This window comes from Chamaea fasciata, unplaced genomic scaffold (genome assembly GCF_029207755.1).
Source record: "Chamaea fasciata isolate MVZ Bird 193981 ecotype frontalis unplaced genomic scaffold, bChaFas1.0.hap1 SCAF_6, whole genome shotgun sequence".
NCBI lineage: Eukaryota > Metazoa > Chordata > Aves > Passeriformes > Sylviidae > Chamaea > Chamaea fasciata.
Window position 1 is genome coordinate 27564354 of NW_027094091.1, and position 12218 is coordinate 27576571.

The 12218-nt window shown below is 39.6% G+C and overlaps 1 protein-coding gene across 3 annotated transcripts in view; it reads left to right on the forward strand.

The window, feature by feature from the left end:
* CRACD (capping protein inhibiting regulator of actin dynamics) overlaps positions 1-12095 on the forward strand; it is a 130091-nt gene extending 117996 nt beyond the window's left edge. For all 3 annotated transcript variants that reach the window (XM_066185773.1, XM_066185774.1, XM_066185772.1), the window contains 4 exons: positions 329-3977; positions 4989-5179; positions 6250-6418; positions 9273-12095. In XM_066185773.1, coding sequence (XP_066041870.1) covers positions 329-3977; positions 4989-5179; positions 6250-6418; positions 9273-9433 — 4170 coding nt within the window. In that variant the 3' untranslated portion in view covers positions 9434-12095. The remainder of the gene's footprint in view (positions 1-328; positions 3978-4988; positions 5180-6249; positions 6419-9272) is intronic.
* Positions 12096-12218: the final 123 nt, after the last annotated feature.

Consider the following 12218-nt stretch of genomic DNA (forward strand, 5'->3'; position numbering starts at 1 on the left):
CAAGAATGGACATATGAAACTTATCCTGTTTTTCTTGGGCTTCTGCAAATAAGAAATGGCAGGTCTCAATGTACACCAAATGGTGACTGAATATTTGGCATTATGCTGCTATCATTCTTGGGATGTTTTCTTTCTTTTAAAGGCCATCATCTTAATAGGTGAGAGACATGGGATCTATGATGATGCAATCCATAAACTGGGGTGGGGTGTGTTGGCTCATCTAAATCACTGATTAAAAATTCTTTTTTGCAATTGCAACTCTTTGCTCACTATAAAGGATAAGACAACAGGCAATATTCAGTAACTCCAAACTTGTCTCCAATTTTAGGGATCACAAAGTTTAACAATAACAGAATTTGAGCCAGAGGACCTAGAAACTCAGCTGTATGAGGACATATACCCAGGTTATAATGGACGCTTCACAGCTGATAAGCTAATCCAGGACAGAGATGAGCAGAAGCAGCTTCAGCTGGCAGAGGAAAAAAGAATTGAAGATCACTGGGGTATCCTTGAAGCTGAAAGGATAAGACAGATTGTAGAAATGGAAGAACAAAGAGAAATGGAAGAAAAAAGGTGCCAAGAACTTGAGGACATGCAGAAAGAACAGGAAAAAAGACGCTGTGAAGAAGAGAGAAGGCAAAACCTCCTTGAAGGAGAGACATCTTTGAAAATAGAAGAGAAAACAGGCCATAAAGAGGAAATAAGACTGATGAAGGCTGAAAACAGGCAAGAGCTGGAGGACCAGATGCAGAAGGAGTTGGAGGAACAACAAAGACAAGACCTGGAGGAGAAGAGGCACTGGGAAGTGGAGGAACAACAGAGACGAGAGTTGGAGGAGCAGAAGCTCAAGGAACAGGAGGAACAACAGAGACGAGAGTTGGGGGAACAGAAGCTCAAGGAACAACTGAGACAAGAGCTGGAGGTGCAGAAGCTCAAGGAACAGGAGGAACAACAGAAACGAGAGCTGGAGGAACAGAAGCTCAAGGAACAGGAGAAACAACAGAGACGAGGGCTGGAGATGCAGAAGTTCAAGGAACAGGAGGAACAACAGAGACGAGGGCTGGAGATGCAGAAGCTCAAGGAACAGGAGGAACAACAGAGACGAGAGTTGGAGGTGCAGAAGTTCAAGGAACAGGAGGAACAACAGAGACGAGGGCTGGAGATGCAGAAGCTCAAGGAACAGGAGGAACAACAGAGACGAGAGTTGGAGGTGCAGAAGCTCAAGGAACAGGAGGAGCAACAGAGACGAGAGCTGGAGATGCAGAAGCTCAAGGAACAGGAGGAACAACAGAGACGAGGGCTGGAGATGCAGAAGCTCAAGGAACAGGAGGAACAACAGAGACGAGAGTTGGAGATGCAGAAGCTCAAGGAACAGGAGGAACAACAGAGACGAGAGCTGGAGGTGCAGAAGCTCAAGGAACAGGAGGAGCAACAGAGACGAGAGCCAGATGAGCAGTGGCACCAGCAATGGGAGGAACAACAGAGACTAAAGCAGGAGGAAGAGAAGCATCAGGAACAGGAAGAGCAACAGAGAGGAGAGCTGGAGGAGCAGAAGCACCAGGAACAGAAAGAGCGGAGACATCAGGAACTGGATGAGAAGCATCAGGAATGGGAAGAGCAAAAGCACAAGGATCTGGAGGAGAAACAGAGACGAGAGCTGGAGGTGCAGAAGAGTCTAGCACTGGAAGAATTAAGGCAACATAGGACTGAAAAAGACAGTCAAAAGGAAAACGAAAGAAACTGGTTAGAGGAACAAAAAGAGCTCAAGGAACAAAAAGAGCTCAAGAAACAAAATGAGGAAGAAATAGAGCAACAAGAACTAGAAGAGAAAGAGCTTGAAGAAGTTGAAATAAAACTGAAGCAGGATAAAGAGCCTGAGAGCCTCAAACAAGAGAAGAAACAGGAGGAACAAAGACAGCATATGAAGGAGAAAGAAAAGACAGAGAAGGAACAACCCCAAAAAGTGACAGATAAGAAAAAGAAACGGGAAGAGCAGAGGAAACATAAACTCACAAAACAAATGCACATGGAAAGTTCAGACTTTGTTCTACAAGATGAACCGAAGCAGCAAAAGGAGCAAAATGGATGTGAATGGAATAAGCTGAAAGAGCAGAAGGTAGACACAGAAGGACAAAAGCTTCAGCCAAAACAAGAAAAATCCTTGGAACAACCACAGGAAAAAGATCAGTTGTGTACTGCTGGAGGGGCTGATAGGCATCCAGCAGAGGAGAAGCTCCAAGAAGGATCAAGTTCCCAAAAAGTCAAACAGCCTGAAAAAGGGACTAAAACAGCAGAAGAGATGCTAGCCCAGAAACTGAAGAGAGAAGTTGAGGCTCAGGAGCAAAAACGCATAGGGGAAGAACTTCGGTGGCAAGAGGTAGATGAAAGACAAACAGCATCCAGACCCTTCACATTTCAAGTGTCTTCTGGAGATAAACAGATCATATTTCAGAAAGTAAATCTGAGTCCTGTTATGCCCATCAAAGGAGCAGGACTCTCTTCTCCATCTGTCAAAGACTGCAGGGTGCACACTCCCAGCAAGGGCTCTCATTCCCTCCCATCATCTGTGTGTGTACCCCACACAGCTATTTTGGTTACTGGAGCACAGCTGTGTGGCACAGCAGTGAATTTGAACCAGATTAAAGACACGGCTTGCAAATCATTACTTGGCTTAACAGAAGAGAGGAAAAATGTGGATATTCCCTCTCCAGAGAAGTCTGAGAGAAAAAAACAGGATCCCAAACCCAGCAGCAGTAAAATGAAACATGCACAAGAGGCATTGAACAACCAGGCTGTGCTGGCTGAGTGGGCCTCTATCCGCTCCAGAATCCTAAAGAATGCAGAAAACAACAAATACAATGAGGGAGACCGAGTAGCTGTCTGCAGGCACAGTGATGACTGGACACCCCGAGGACGTGGTGCTCCCCACGGCAACTTGAGGAAAACCCTCTCTGCAAATGCAAAGTTCTCAATAACACCAGCATGGCAGAAATTTTCAGATGTTTCAAAAACCAGTTCAGATGCTGAGAATGTAAATGTGGCAAAAGGCAATGAAACGGTGGCTGTGGGGAGAACCACTGGCTCACCTGCTGGTTCAAAGGAGGATGTGATTTCCACTTCTAAGGATAACTTAGCTGAAAAGCCTAAGGAGAAAATGGAAACCCATAGGGAAGTGACAGACAACACTGAAGGCTGTAAATTCGCGAAAGATCTTCCATCATTCCTTGTTCCACATTCTATGGGGAAGGAATTACCGCCGCCAGAACTTCCCAGTGCTCTGGAAAATCAGCAGAATAACGGCACAAAAAAAGGAGATAAACCACCACCAAATGGAGAAGAAAATGTTTCTCCTTTTGGGATAAAGTTACGAAGGACAAACTACTCTTTACGTTTTCATTATGATCAACAGGCAGAGCAAAAGAAAAAGAAAAGATATAGTGCAGGAGACAGTTTTGATGGTGTGCCTGACCCACTCACCTCAACAGAAGGTGAAAAAGATTCCTCTGTTTTCACTTCACAAGAAAGTACCTCTCCTGGCACTGGGAGAGCAAGCATTCCTGGTCATTTAAAAGACTCTTCAGTTACTGTGGTGGAATATTCACCACCTGTGGGCACACCAGTGGTCCCACCACCCCCTGGCCAGAGTGCTCTACCTGCTCATGAGAAACCAGCATGCAAGTCACTGGCCCCACAGAAACCTGCTTTAGCTCCAAAGCCCACCAGCCAGACCCCACCATCATCTCCTCTCTCTAAAATGAACAGATCAAACCTATCTGAAATGCTGGGGCAAAGGGTGGTTAAAGCTGAATCAGATGGTGGCTGGAGAAAAGAAGACAGAGCAAATGCAGCCCAACCCATACCATCCAATGACTACAAAAGTGAAGAGGAAGAAATCAAAGAAAAGAAGTCATTTTTCCCATCTCTAAGTATTCCATGGAGAGAAAAAAACGACAAAAAGCCTGAGCCAGTGAAGAAAGGTATGTATCTTTCAAAGCATATTTATCTGTTGTCTGCATTTCCAAAATAAGATACTGGAGGTCCAGAGGAAGAGGTTTGGTCTTAAGCAATAAGTTTACCTGGCATGTTACTTGTAGAGGACTGTTACTGTGCTTAGGGTTGTCTGAATGAGTGTGAATTCCCATGCCCACAGTTTAATTCAGAAGCCTGTAAATCCAGTGTGACCAGTGCAACCTACAAAAAAAGTTAATTTCAAGGAGGTAACAGAAGTGTATGTGTGTGTGTGTGTGTGTGTGTGTATTTTTCCTTGGCAGAGATGTTATCTCTGCCTCTAGTGAGTCAGGTGATGGACTCTGTGGTCCATGGATAATGGACCATCAGAACAGATGGTATAATTTTTAAAATCTACATTCTGTTGCTTCTCTTTTTAAAGAAATGTTATCTAGCTTAAAAAATACTAAGATCTAGGTCCCCTTATCCTGGGCAAATTCTTTATTTAAGCAATACAGCTGGGCACAGCAGTCTGTGCTTCAGAGGCAGTCTTTAGTGATGAAAACAATTAGACTAGCCATAATGTCTCTTCAGAGGGGAGTTGAAAGCCCCTGTGTCCTGAAATGGTGTTCTATACAAGAGGGAAAATTACCCTTTCAGAGTAAGGACGCTCAAAAGACTGAGACAGGAATTCATAATTTCATTGGGAAATCTCAATTTTTTTTCATTCTTGAATTTTTCAAACATCAGGACACTTCTAAAACAGTATCTCAGTGGAGCTGCTGATTGTTTATTTCTTTTTTTCACGCACATAAAAACCCAGTAAATTTGGACAGCTGGGTGAGTGTGTCGAACTAGGTCTCATTCCTGAGGCATAAAATCTGTTTCAGGATTTGTCGTGCAGTCTGCAAAGGTCTGTGACTGACATGGCATTCAATGGGCTTAGCTCTAGCATTTTCACAAGGTAGAGAAGTTGTAGGGGTTTTCTCAAGACAAGAGATGTGCATTACTCAATCAATTCTTGTCATGTTTTCTTTCAGAAAAGCCTGTTCTTCAGAGCAGACACTCTTTAGATGGCTCTAAATTGTTGGAAAAAGTCGAAACTTCACAACCACTTTGGATTACATTAGCACTGCAAAAGCAGAAGGGATTTCGTGAGCAGCAAGCTACGAGGGAAGAGAGAAGACAAGCTAGAGAGGCAAAGCAAGCAGAGAAACTGGCTAAAGAAAATGTAAGCAATCTTTGGAAACCTGCCCATTAGAAATACTGACACCATAATGATAACTGTTAGCTAATTTTGTTATGTGGGAATATTTTTATTTGTTTGTTTGTTTGTTTGTTTGGTAAGACTTCATAAAAGCTAAAATGACAGCGAGTAAAAAAGTATTCTGAAAGTATGGAGTTCTCTCTTGCAAAACTGAGACCTCCAGGAGAAAATACAGTGCAATAGTTTGGCAATTTTGGTGTGAACTTTGATGATATCAGATGGTAGTTAACAACAATCACAAGCAGAACTGCTGTACAGGGGATGGAACAGAAAAATTGTCTGCAGTGTGGTTCTTTCACAGCTTACATGAGATGTTAACCTTTAATGCTTGATGAATAAGAGCTGGAATATGCAATTATAGGTGAATACTAGTAAGGCTGAATTTGTTTTCATTGCAGCATGTGGGTAAAATACAGATGAACAAAAGAAATGAACAGTCATGGTACATCCAAATGACTAAAGCAGGCACTGAATTCAATCACTTCTTTCCTGTTCTCCAAATAGCTTTTTCTCTCCATGGCTTTCTATTAGTAAGGGAAGCACTTCTTACTTACATTACCAAAATGATGCTGCACAAACAGTGATGTTGTATATAGATATCACAGACGGTAAAAAGGGAGAGTATGTGGATAACTAAATATATTTTGCTGTTATGAGAACCAAATTTCTGATGGATACATGCATAACCTGAGACATAGACAACTGATGGAAGAAAACAGTAGTGGGTGTGAAGTTGCCCACAGATGCACACTATGTTTCAGTGCTGTATTTAACAGCGAGGGCTGGCTCAAACTCTTCAGTATTTTGACTGAAATGACAACATGAGAAATTAAACTTTGTAGTGTTTTTTGGGGTTTTTTTTACAGTCTTTAAAAACTGTCGGTTTTAGAAGTATCAGTGTTGTGATCCTTTGCCAAAAAGGAAGATTAAGGAAAGGACAGGTGATGAATGAAAGCATCAAGCGTGTCATCTCTTAACTTGTAGCCCTTGCATGACAGACTTTCTCATTTAGCAGTTTTCCTTCTCTGTTCTAGGCTGCTGTAAGTAATCAGTCAGATAATAAAAGCAGCAGCAGCAGCAAAACAAGCACACTGCAGAAATCTACAACTCAAGAAGGAGAGAAGAAAATTGAGACTGCTGTAACCAGACTAGAAAGAAGGGAGCATCTAAAAAAGTCAAACACCCTTCCAACTTCTGTGACAGGTACAGCTGAGAAATTCAGATTCACTCCAGGAATAATGCACTTCAGAAATGGTATTGCATGTTTTTGAGAAAGTGAATGAGGGGGTTTCCTTTCCCTCATATACTACTGCCAGAATTACAAATGCATTCCATAGAATAACACAACTTATTCCCATCCCATGTGCTGGCCATTATGATGAAAATACATCATTTTAACAGATTTTTACCAGTCTCCCCAGATTATTAAGGCTGCACTGCTGCAATTCCTTAGAATTGCCCTGTTCAAGTTAACAAAATTAGGCTGTCTCCCCAAGCCATATCCAACAGTATTTTTGGAACATGACTAATGCACATTAGAGGGATCTGATTTACCATAAATTGCAATTGCAGTACTGTTTTGCCTTGGGTTGGGGGTTAGCACAGACAGGAAATTATATCTAATTTCTACAAAGTATATTTGTGCAGGAAACGAAGCATGTTGCATTCTCACACCTCCCAGTTTGTCAAGGAGAAATATTCACCCCCCAATACTGAAAATAAGTATTTTCACTTGAAAAATGCAAAAGATAATCAATTCAGTTGAAGGTAATCTGTTGCTTTGAATCTAGAACTTCTCCCACCCAATCAAATATTTGGCATGGTAGGTTGGACTCAGAACCTACTGCTTTATCTGTCATTTCAGTCAAGCTAAAACTATCCCACATTCAAAAGGCAGGCAAATTAAAATAAATACTTCCCCAAAGGGCATAATATTTGGGATGGCATGAGGTGATTGTTGAAAGACAGACTTGCCTATACTTCTCTAGCTATCAGTAGTCCTAGCGAAAAGCTCTTGGAGTAGATAGGTGTTGAAGAAGCATTTTAAAAGTCATGCAAGTAAATAGCATTTTTGAAAGTAAATACATGTATCGGCTGCTTCTATTCAGTACCACTCCACGCCAAGAAGGGTGAAATGGAACTATTGAAAGCAATGAGATGACTCAACTGATTTGTTAAAGGCTAAACCAGTGCTACTCCTGCATTACAGACTGTCCCAAACTGAAAAACCCCTACACCTACCTATATTCAGTTAATTCAGCAGCTGGATCTTCACACTGCAGCTGCACACCAGAGCAGTTGTCCCTGAGAATTTCACTTGGAACACCTTGGGTTGGCCAAATTACCTTTAAAGGTCCTTTCGGATCCAAACTGTTCTAAGATCTTACATAAATTGCCCAAAACATTCATGCTTTACACCATTCCTGCCAAACTCTAAAGGGGCTCTATTGCAGCCCTACCCCCAAAGACTCAGCATGGTGTTGTTAGGCTGTACATGGTCAGTTCTAGCAGAAATCCAACTCCATCACAATAGATGATGCCAAATTAGATCAAAGGGCCAAACCTCAATTATCCAAGGTCATTCTGCCTGCACTAGAGTGACAGTTCAGAAGGAAATTGAGGAGGAATTACTGATTTTGAAAAATCTAAAGTGAAAGCACAGAACTCTATTGGCCCTTTAAGAAACAGTGACTGGATTTCCCTGTGATTACTGACTATATTTGGAGCCAGGCAGCCTTTAGCAAATACACATATATATAAGTATTTGTGGGTAATAAGACAATTTGAGCTTCCCACAGTTAGAAGAGCATTTAAGACAGAGGACCAGCCTAGGACATGTTTTAAATGGAAGTCTGCTGAGTCCTCCTCTAAAGACATAAAAAAACACCCACAACCTGAAGGTGGTGTATTTCAAAATTGCACTTGTGTCTTGTACATCAGGAACTGATAAGACTGTGGGACCTTCAAAATTGCATAAATTACCATAGTTTTTGAAATAATTAGCTTTTCAAAGTGTCCATCTACAGAAATTGCTGCTGCTACTGTTCATTTACTTGCAGATAAAAATACATGATTAAAGATGCACTAAAGAGAAAAATAGAACTTTTTTTGTCATCCATGTAATTTTAAAGCTTTTACACAACTTTAAAGCTTTTATACACATTCAAAACCTCAAAATGAAATGCTACTAAATGTAACTGTGAATCTGAACATTTAACAAAAAAAAAAATTTAGGCTCCTAAAAAAGAAAATGGAGGGTGGGGGGCAGGGGGGTTGCGGTGGGAGGGGATGATGAGTGAGGAGTTATTTTGTAACTAAGATTTTAAGATTTTTAGAGTTACTCCATATTGTTTCAGACAGGACTCATTTTTATTCAGGTTGCCTTTGAGAGCATTCGCTGTCTCAGAATTTATTTTCCCATTTGACTTGTACAATACTTCCATTGTTCTGCTCTGTGAAGCTGCTTCTTAGAAATCATTTGTTTATTAAACACATTTTCTTACGGAAACAGCTATTTGTCTTACACTACTTAGAAGAAAATGTGGCAAACAGCTAGTGGGGAAAGCAGGTTTCTTTTTCAGGACAGCCTCTTGGGCAGGTTTAATTGAGGCAGCAAGCTGTAGGACCATCTTCTTGTCTGAAGAGGGAATCTAAATACCACTGAATACATTTGGTTTACATGTGTGCAGCAGCTGCATTACTACAGAGAAAAAAAAAAAACCCTAGCTTTACTTCCCATAGTTTGCTATGGTACAGATGTAATTAAAGTTTACTTAAAGACTAGCAAATTGAATTGTTTTCTTTGGATGTCACAAGGACTGAAAATTTTGTCCCTATTTGTGTGAGTTAGATTACTTGGAGTCACCTCTGAAAAAAGAAAACTCAGCTCCTCCTAACTTGATTATTTTGTAAATAGAGTAAGATTTAACTGAAAGTGTTGGAAATAAATATCTAGTGGTAGAATATCTTCACATAAAAGTGAAATCTCTAGAATCAACAAAGCACAGGATTCAACTAATTTTTTTTTTCCCCCCTCTCCCCGTCCCTATATAAAAAGTGGAAATTTCAGATTCTGTTCCATCAACCCCAGTGACCAAGGAGGTGGCCAAGAGATTCTCTACACCTGATGCTAACCCAGTGTCAACAGAACCAGCCTGGCTTGCATTAGCCAAGAGGAAAGCAAAAGCCTGGAGTGACTGTCCACAGATCATCAAGTAAACTGTGAAGTTACATCTCTATTGCTGACTAATAATTGCTTTCTTTTATTTATTCTGCTTTTTACATGACAAAACTGAAAATGCATGTATTGGAAGGACTGAAAACTGAACTGATTATCATTTTGCTCTAGCTCACTGTAAAGTCTGCTCAAGTCATATATTCCATTGCTTTGACAAATAGCTAAAGGAGGTCATGGCAAAAATCTCACAAGCCAGACTCTCTCAAAAACTTAAGAGTGCTCAGATACTGGATGTAAATTTTAGCAGGTATCATAGTAAGGGCCAGAACAGAGTAAGGGTTCAGAAGCTGCTTAAATTATGTTGGTTTTCAGTTCTGGAATTTTAGATCTCTGTGTCTGAGATCTCAGAAATTTTTTCAGAACTTCGTTGTTGAAATTAAGGAAAGATGCATGTTTCCTTCTCTTAAGTCATAATTTATTTAAACATGTTAAACTATATGAACTGCCAGTTCTGCCTGCTATTTGAAAGCTTTTTCCCAAAGGAAAAGCTTCAGGATACACTGTTCCACATGCAAATGATAAGTTGATGGTACCATCCAAATGCTGAGGTAGTTTCTTTCATTGTAGGATTAATACACTACATCTATATACCCTCACTTCTAAGAAGAAAACAATTAATCCTATTTAAAAAGCCACAGTTTTTTAAACAAGTATCATTACAGTCTCAGAAAGAAGTCAGGGATTCACTGTTTGTTCTAGTCATTTAAGTGCATCACTGTTTGTGCTTGGCTGCAGAGACAGTGATTGTGGATTACAACTTTAAATCAATTGACGGAATTAAACTGTTCCTGTGCAAATGCAAATTCCTGTAGAATTTGTCTCAGTAAGTTCCCACAGGAGTAGGACTGGCAGAACTAAAGTTAACTGAGAACTGAAAACTAAGTCAGTGAGAGTTTCAGGAGTTTTAACTCTGCATTCTTCTCAATTTTACCCCACATGCAACTTCAGGCAGTTCAAATAACTTCCTGTACTTCGGCCAATATAGCCAGAACACTTCAAAAAGAAGTTTACTTACCCCATCTCAGGTATCTGGTGTGGCAATTGAACACTTTATTACTTCACATAACTGAAAGAGAAATGTCCACCCCCTCCCTCTTACAAAAGAAGGATAAAGTCCATAATTTAATAAAGAACATCACAATTCTCAACATCCCACAGCAATCTCTAGGTCTGCATTTTATAATGTCACCCTATTAAATAAATCAACTGAATTTGCTTAACAAGGAAGACTTAAAAATTTTTTTGAAAGTCTCCTTCTTACAACCTTAAGGCTCAAAGGAATCTTAAGGTCTACAACATCATAAATGGAGATATTTTCATGAAAAGAAATTACATTATAGAATGATACAACATATGATTTGTGGAAGTGTTTTAGCCAAACTGCTGTAAGCAGCATGAGAAACAGCATTTTTAAACTGCACAGGAAACAGAATGTAACCAGTTGCACACTGTTCCCAGAATCAAGAGTTTCAGCAAAGGTCATTGTCAAGTACAGCCTCTCCCACCAAACAGAAAACAGGGGTACAGTATTATGGTTACAGTAGCACAAATACAATGGATGTGTTAGATGGAGTACATGTGCAGCAGCAAGATGGGCTTTCTTGGGTGTGTTATGCCATCAGTTTTGCTCAGTTTCACATTTAAAACCAGAATCTCTAAAGAAACCTTTACCATGAATTTAAGTAATTAGTATGTTTTAAGCAGAAATGAGACAATGCTGCTCTCAAATGCTTTGGGGAAAAAAACCAAACCCCAACTTAATGCTTTCAATATCTCAAAGAAAGAATTGGCCCTGTAATTAATTTTGCTCTGCTAGCACCAGCAATTAGTGCATCTTAAAGTTAAATTTACATTTTTTGCAAGTTTGTTTGCCTGCAGTATGGATATGTAAAAACTAAACTGCCTGAAATCCATCTTTACAATTATTCCTTGGGAGGGGGAGCCACGTAGAAATACAGAGAAGATGAAGTAAATCAGGATTAAAGATACTGGTATTTTGAAAAGCATAGCAAAATTAGGTGCTATTGTGCATGACATAAGGATGCAATTTTCCAATACAATCCATTTATAGCACATAGAATAGAGCTTTCATTAAGGATGGTCCTAAGCTAAAGCTTCAAAGCAGAGGTTTTTTTTCCAGCCATAAAGGTATCTAGTGTAACAATGGAAACTGTATTATGTACAGTACTTGATGGAAACATTTCTAAATTGTACATGTGCAACAGTGACATTTCATGATAAATTAACAAAGATTTGCACTAAATACCAATGAAGTGAAGTGTTACTTTGCTTTAGCTTTGTTGCAACCATTTCTGATAAAGTATTGGAAATCTGTAAAAATAAGTCCAAAACACTACTACCCAGTTTAAAACGGCAAGATGTTTTAAGAACCGAATAAACCACTATGTAGTATATTGTCTCAATTTTTTGTAACTTATACAAACACAGAATACCATTTCTTTTGACAAGGTTATATATGATTAACCTCTATGTTCATATAGTAATGTATAAAAACTACAAGATGTATAATTGTGGGGTATTTGTTGTGTACTTTTTTAATTTTTCAAATGTTTTAAAGTGCAATTGTTTATTATACTGTCATTTTAATTCTTATTAAACTATAATCTGGTCAAAATTATCTAATTATTGATATATGTCCTCTGTGTCTCATTTTGCTTATCATGTAGTTCAGGTTTGCCTTACAAGTAGAACTTTTTACAGGGCTGCAAATGTACTACACACCACACAGGATTCAAAGTAGATGGC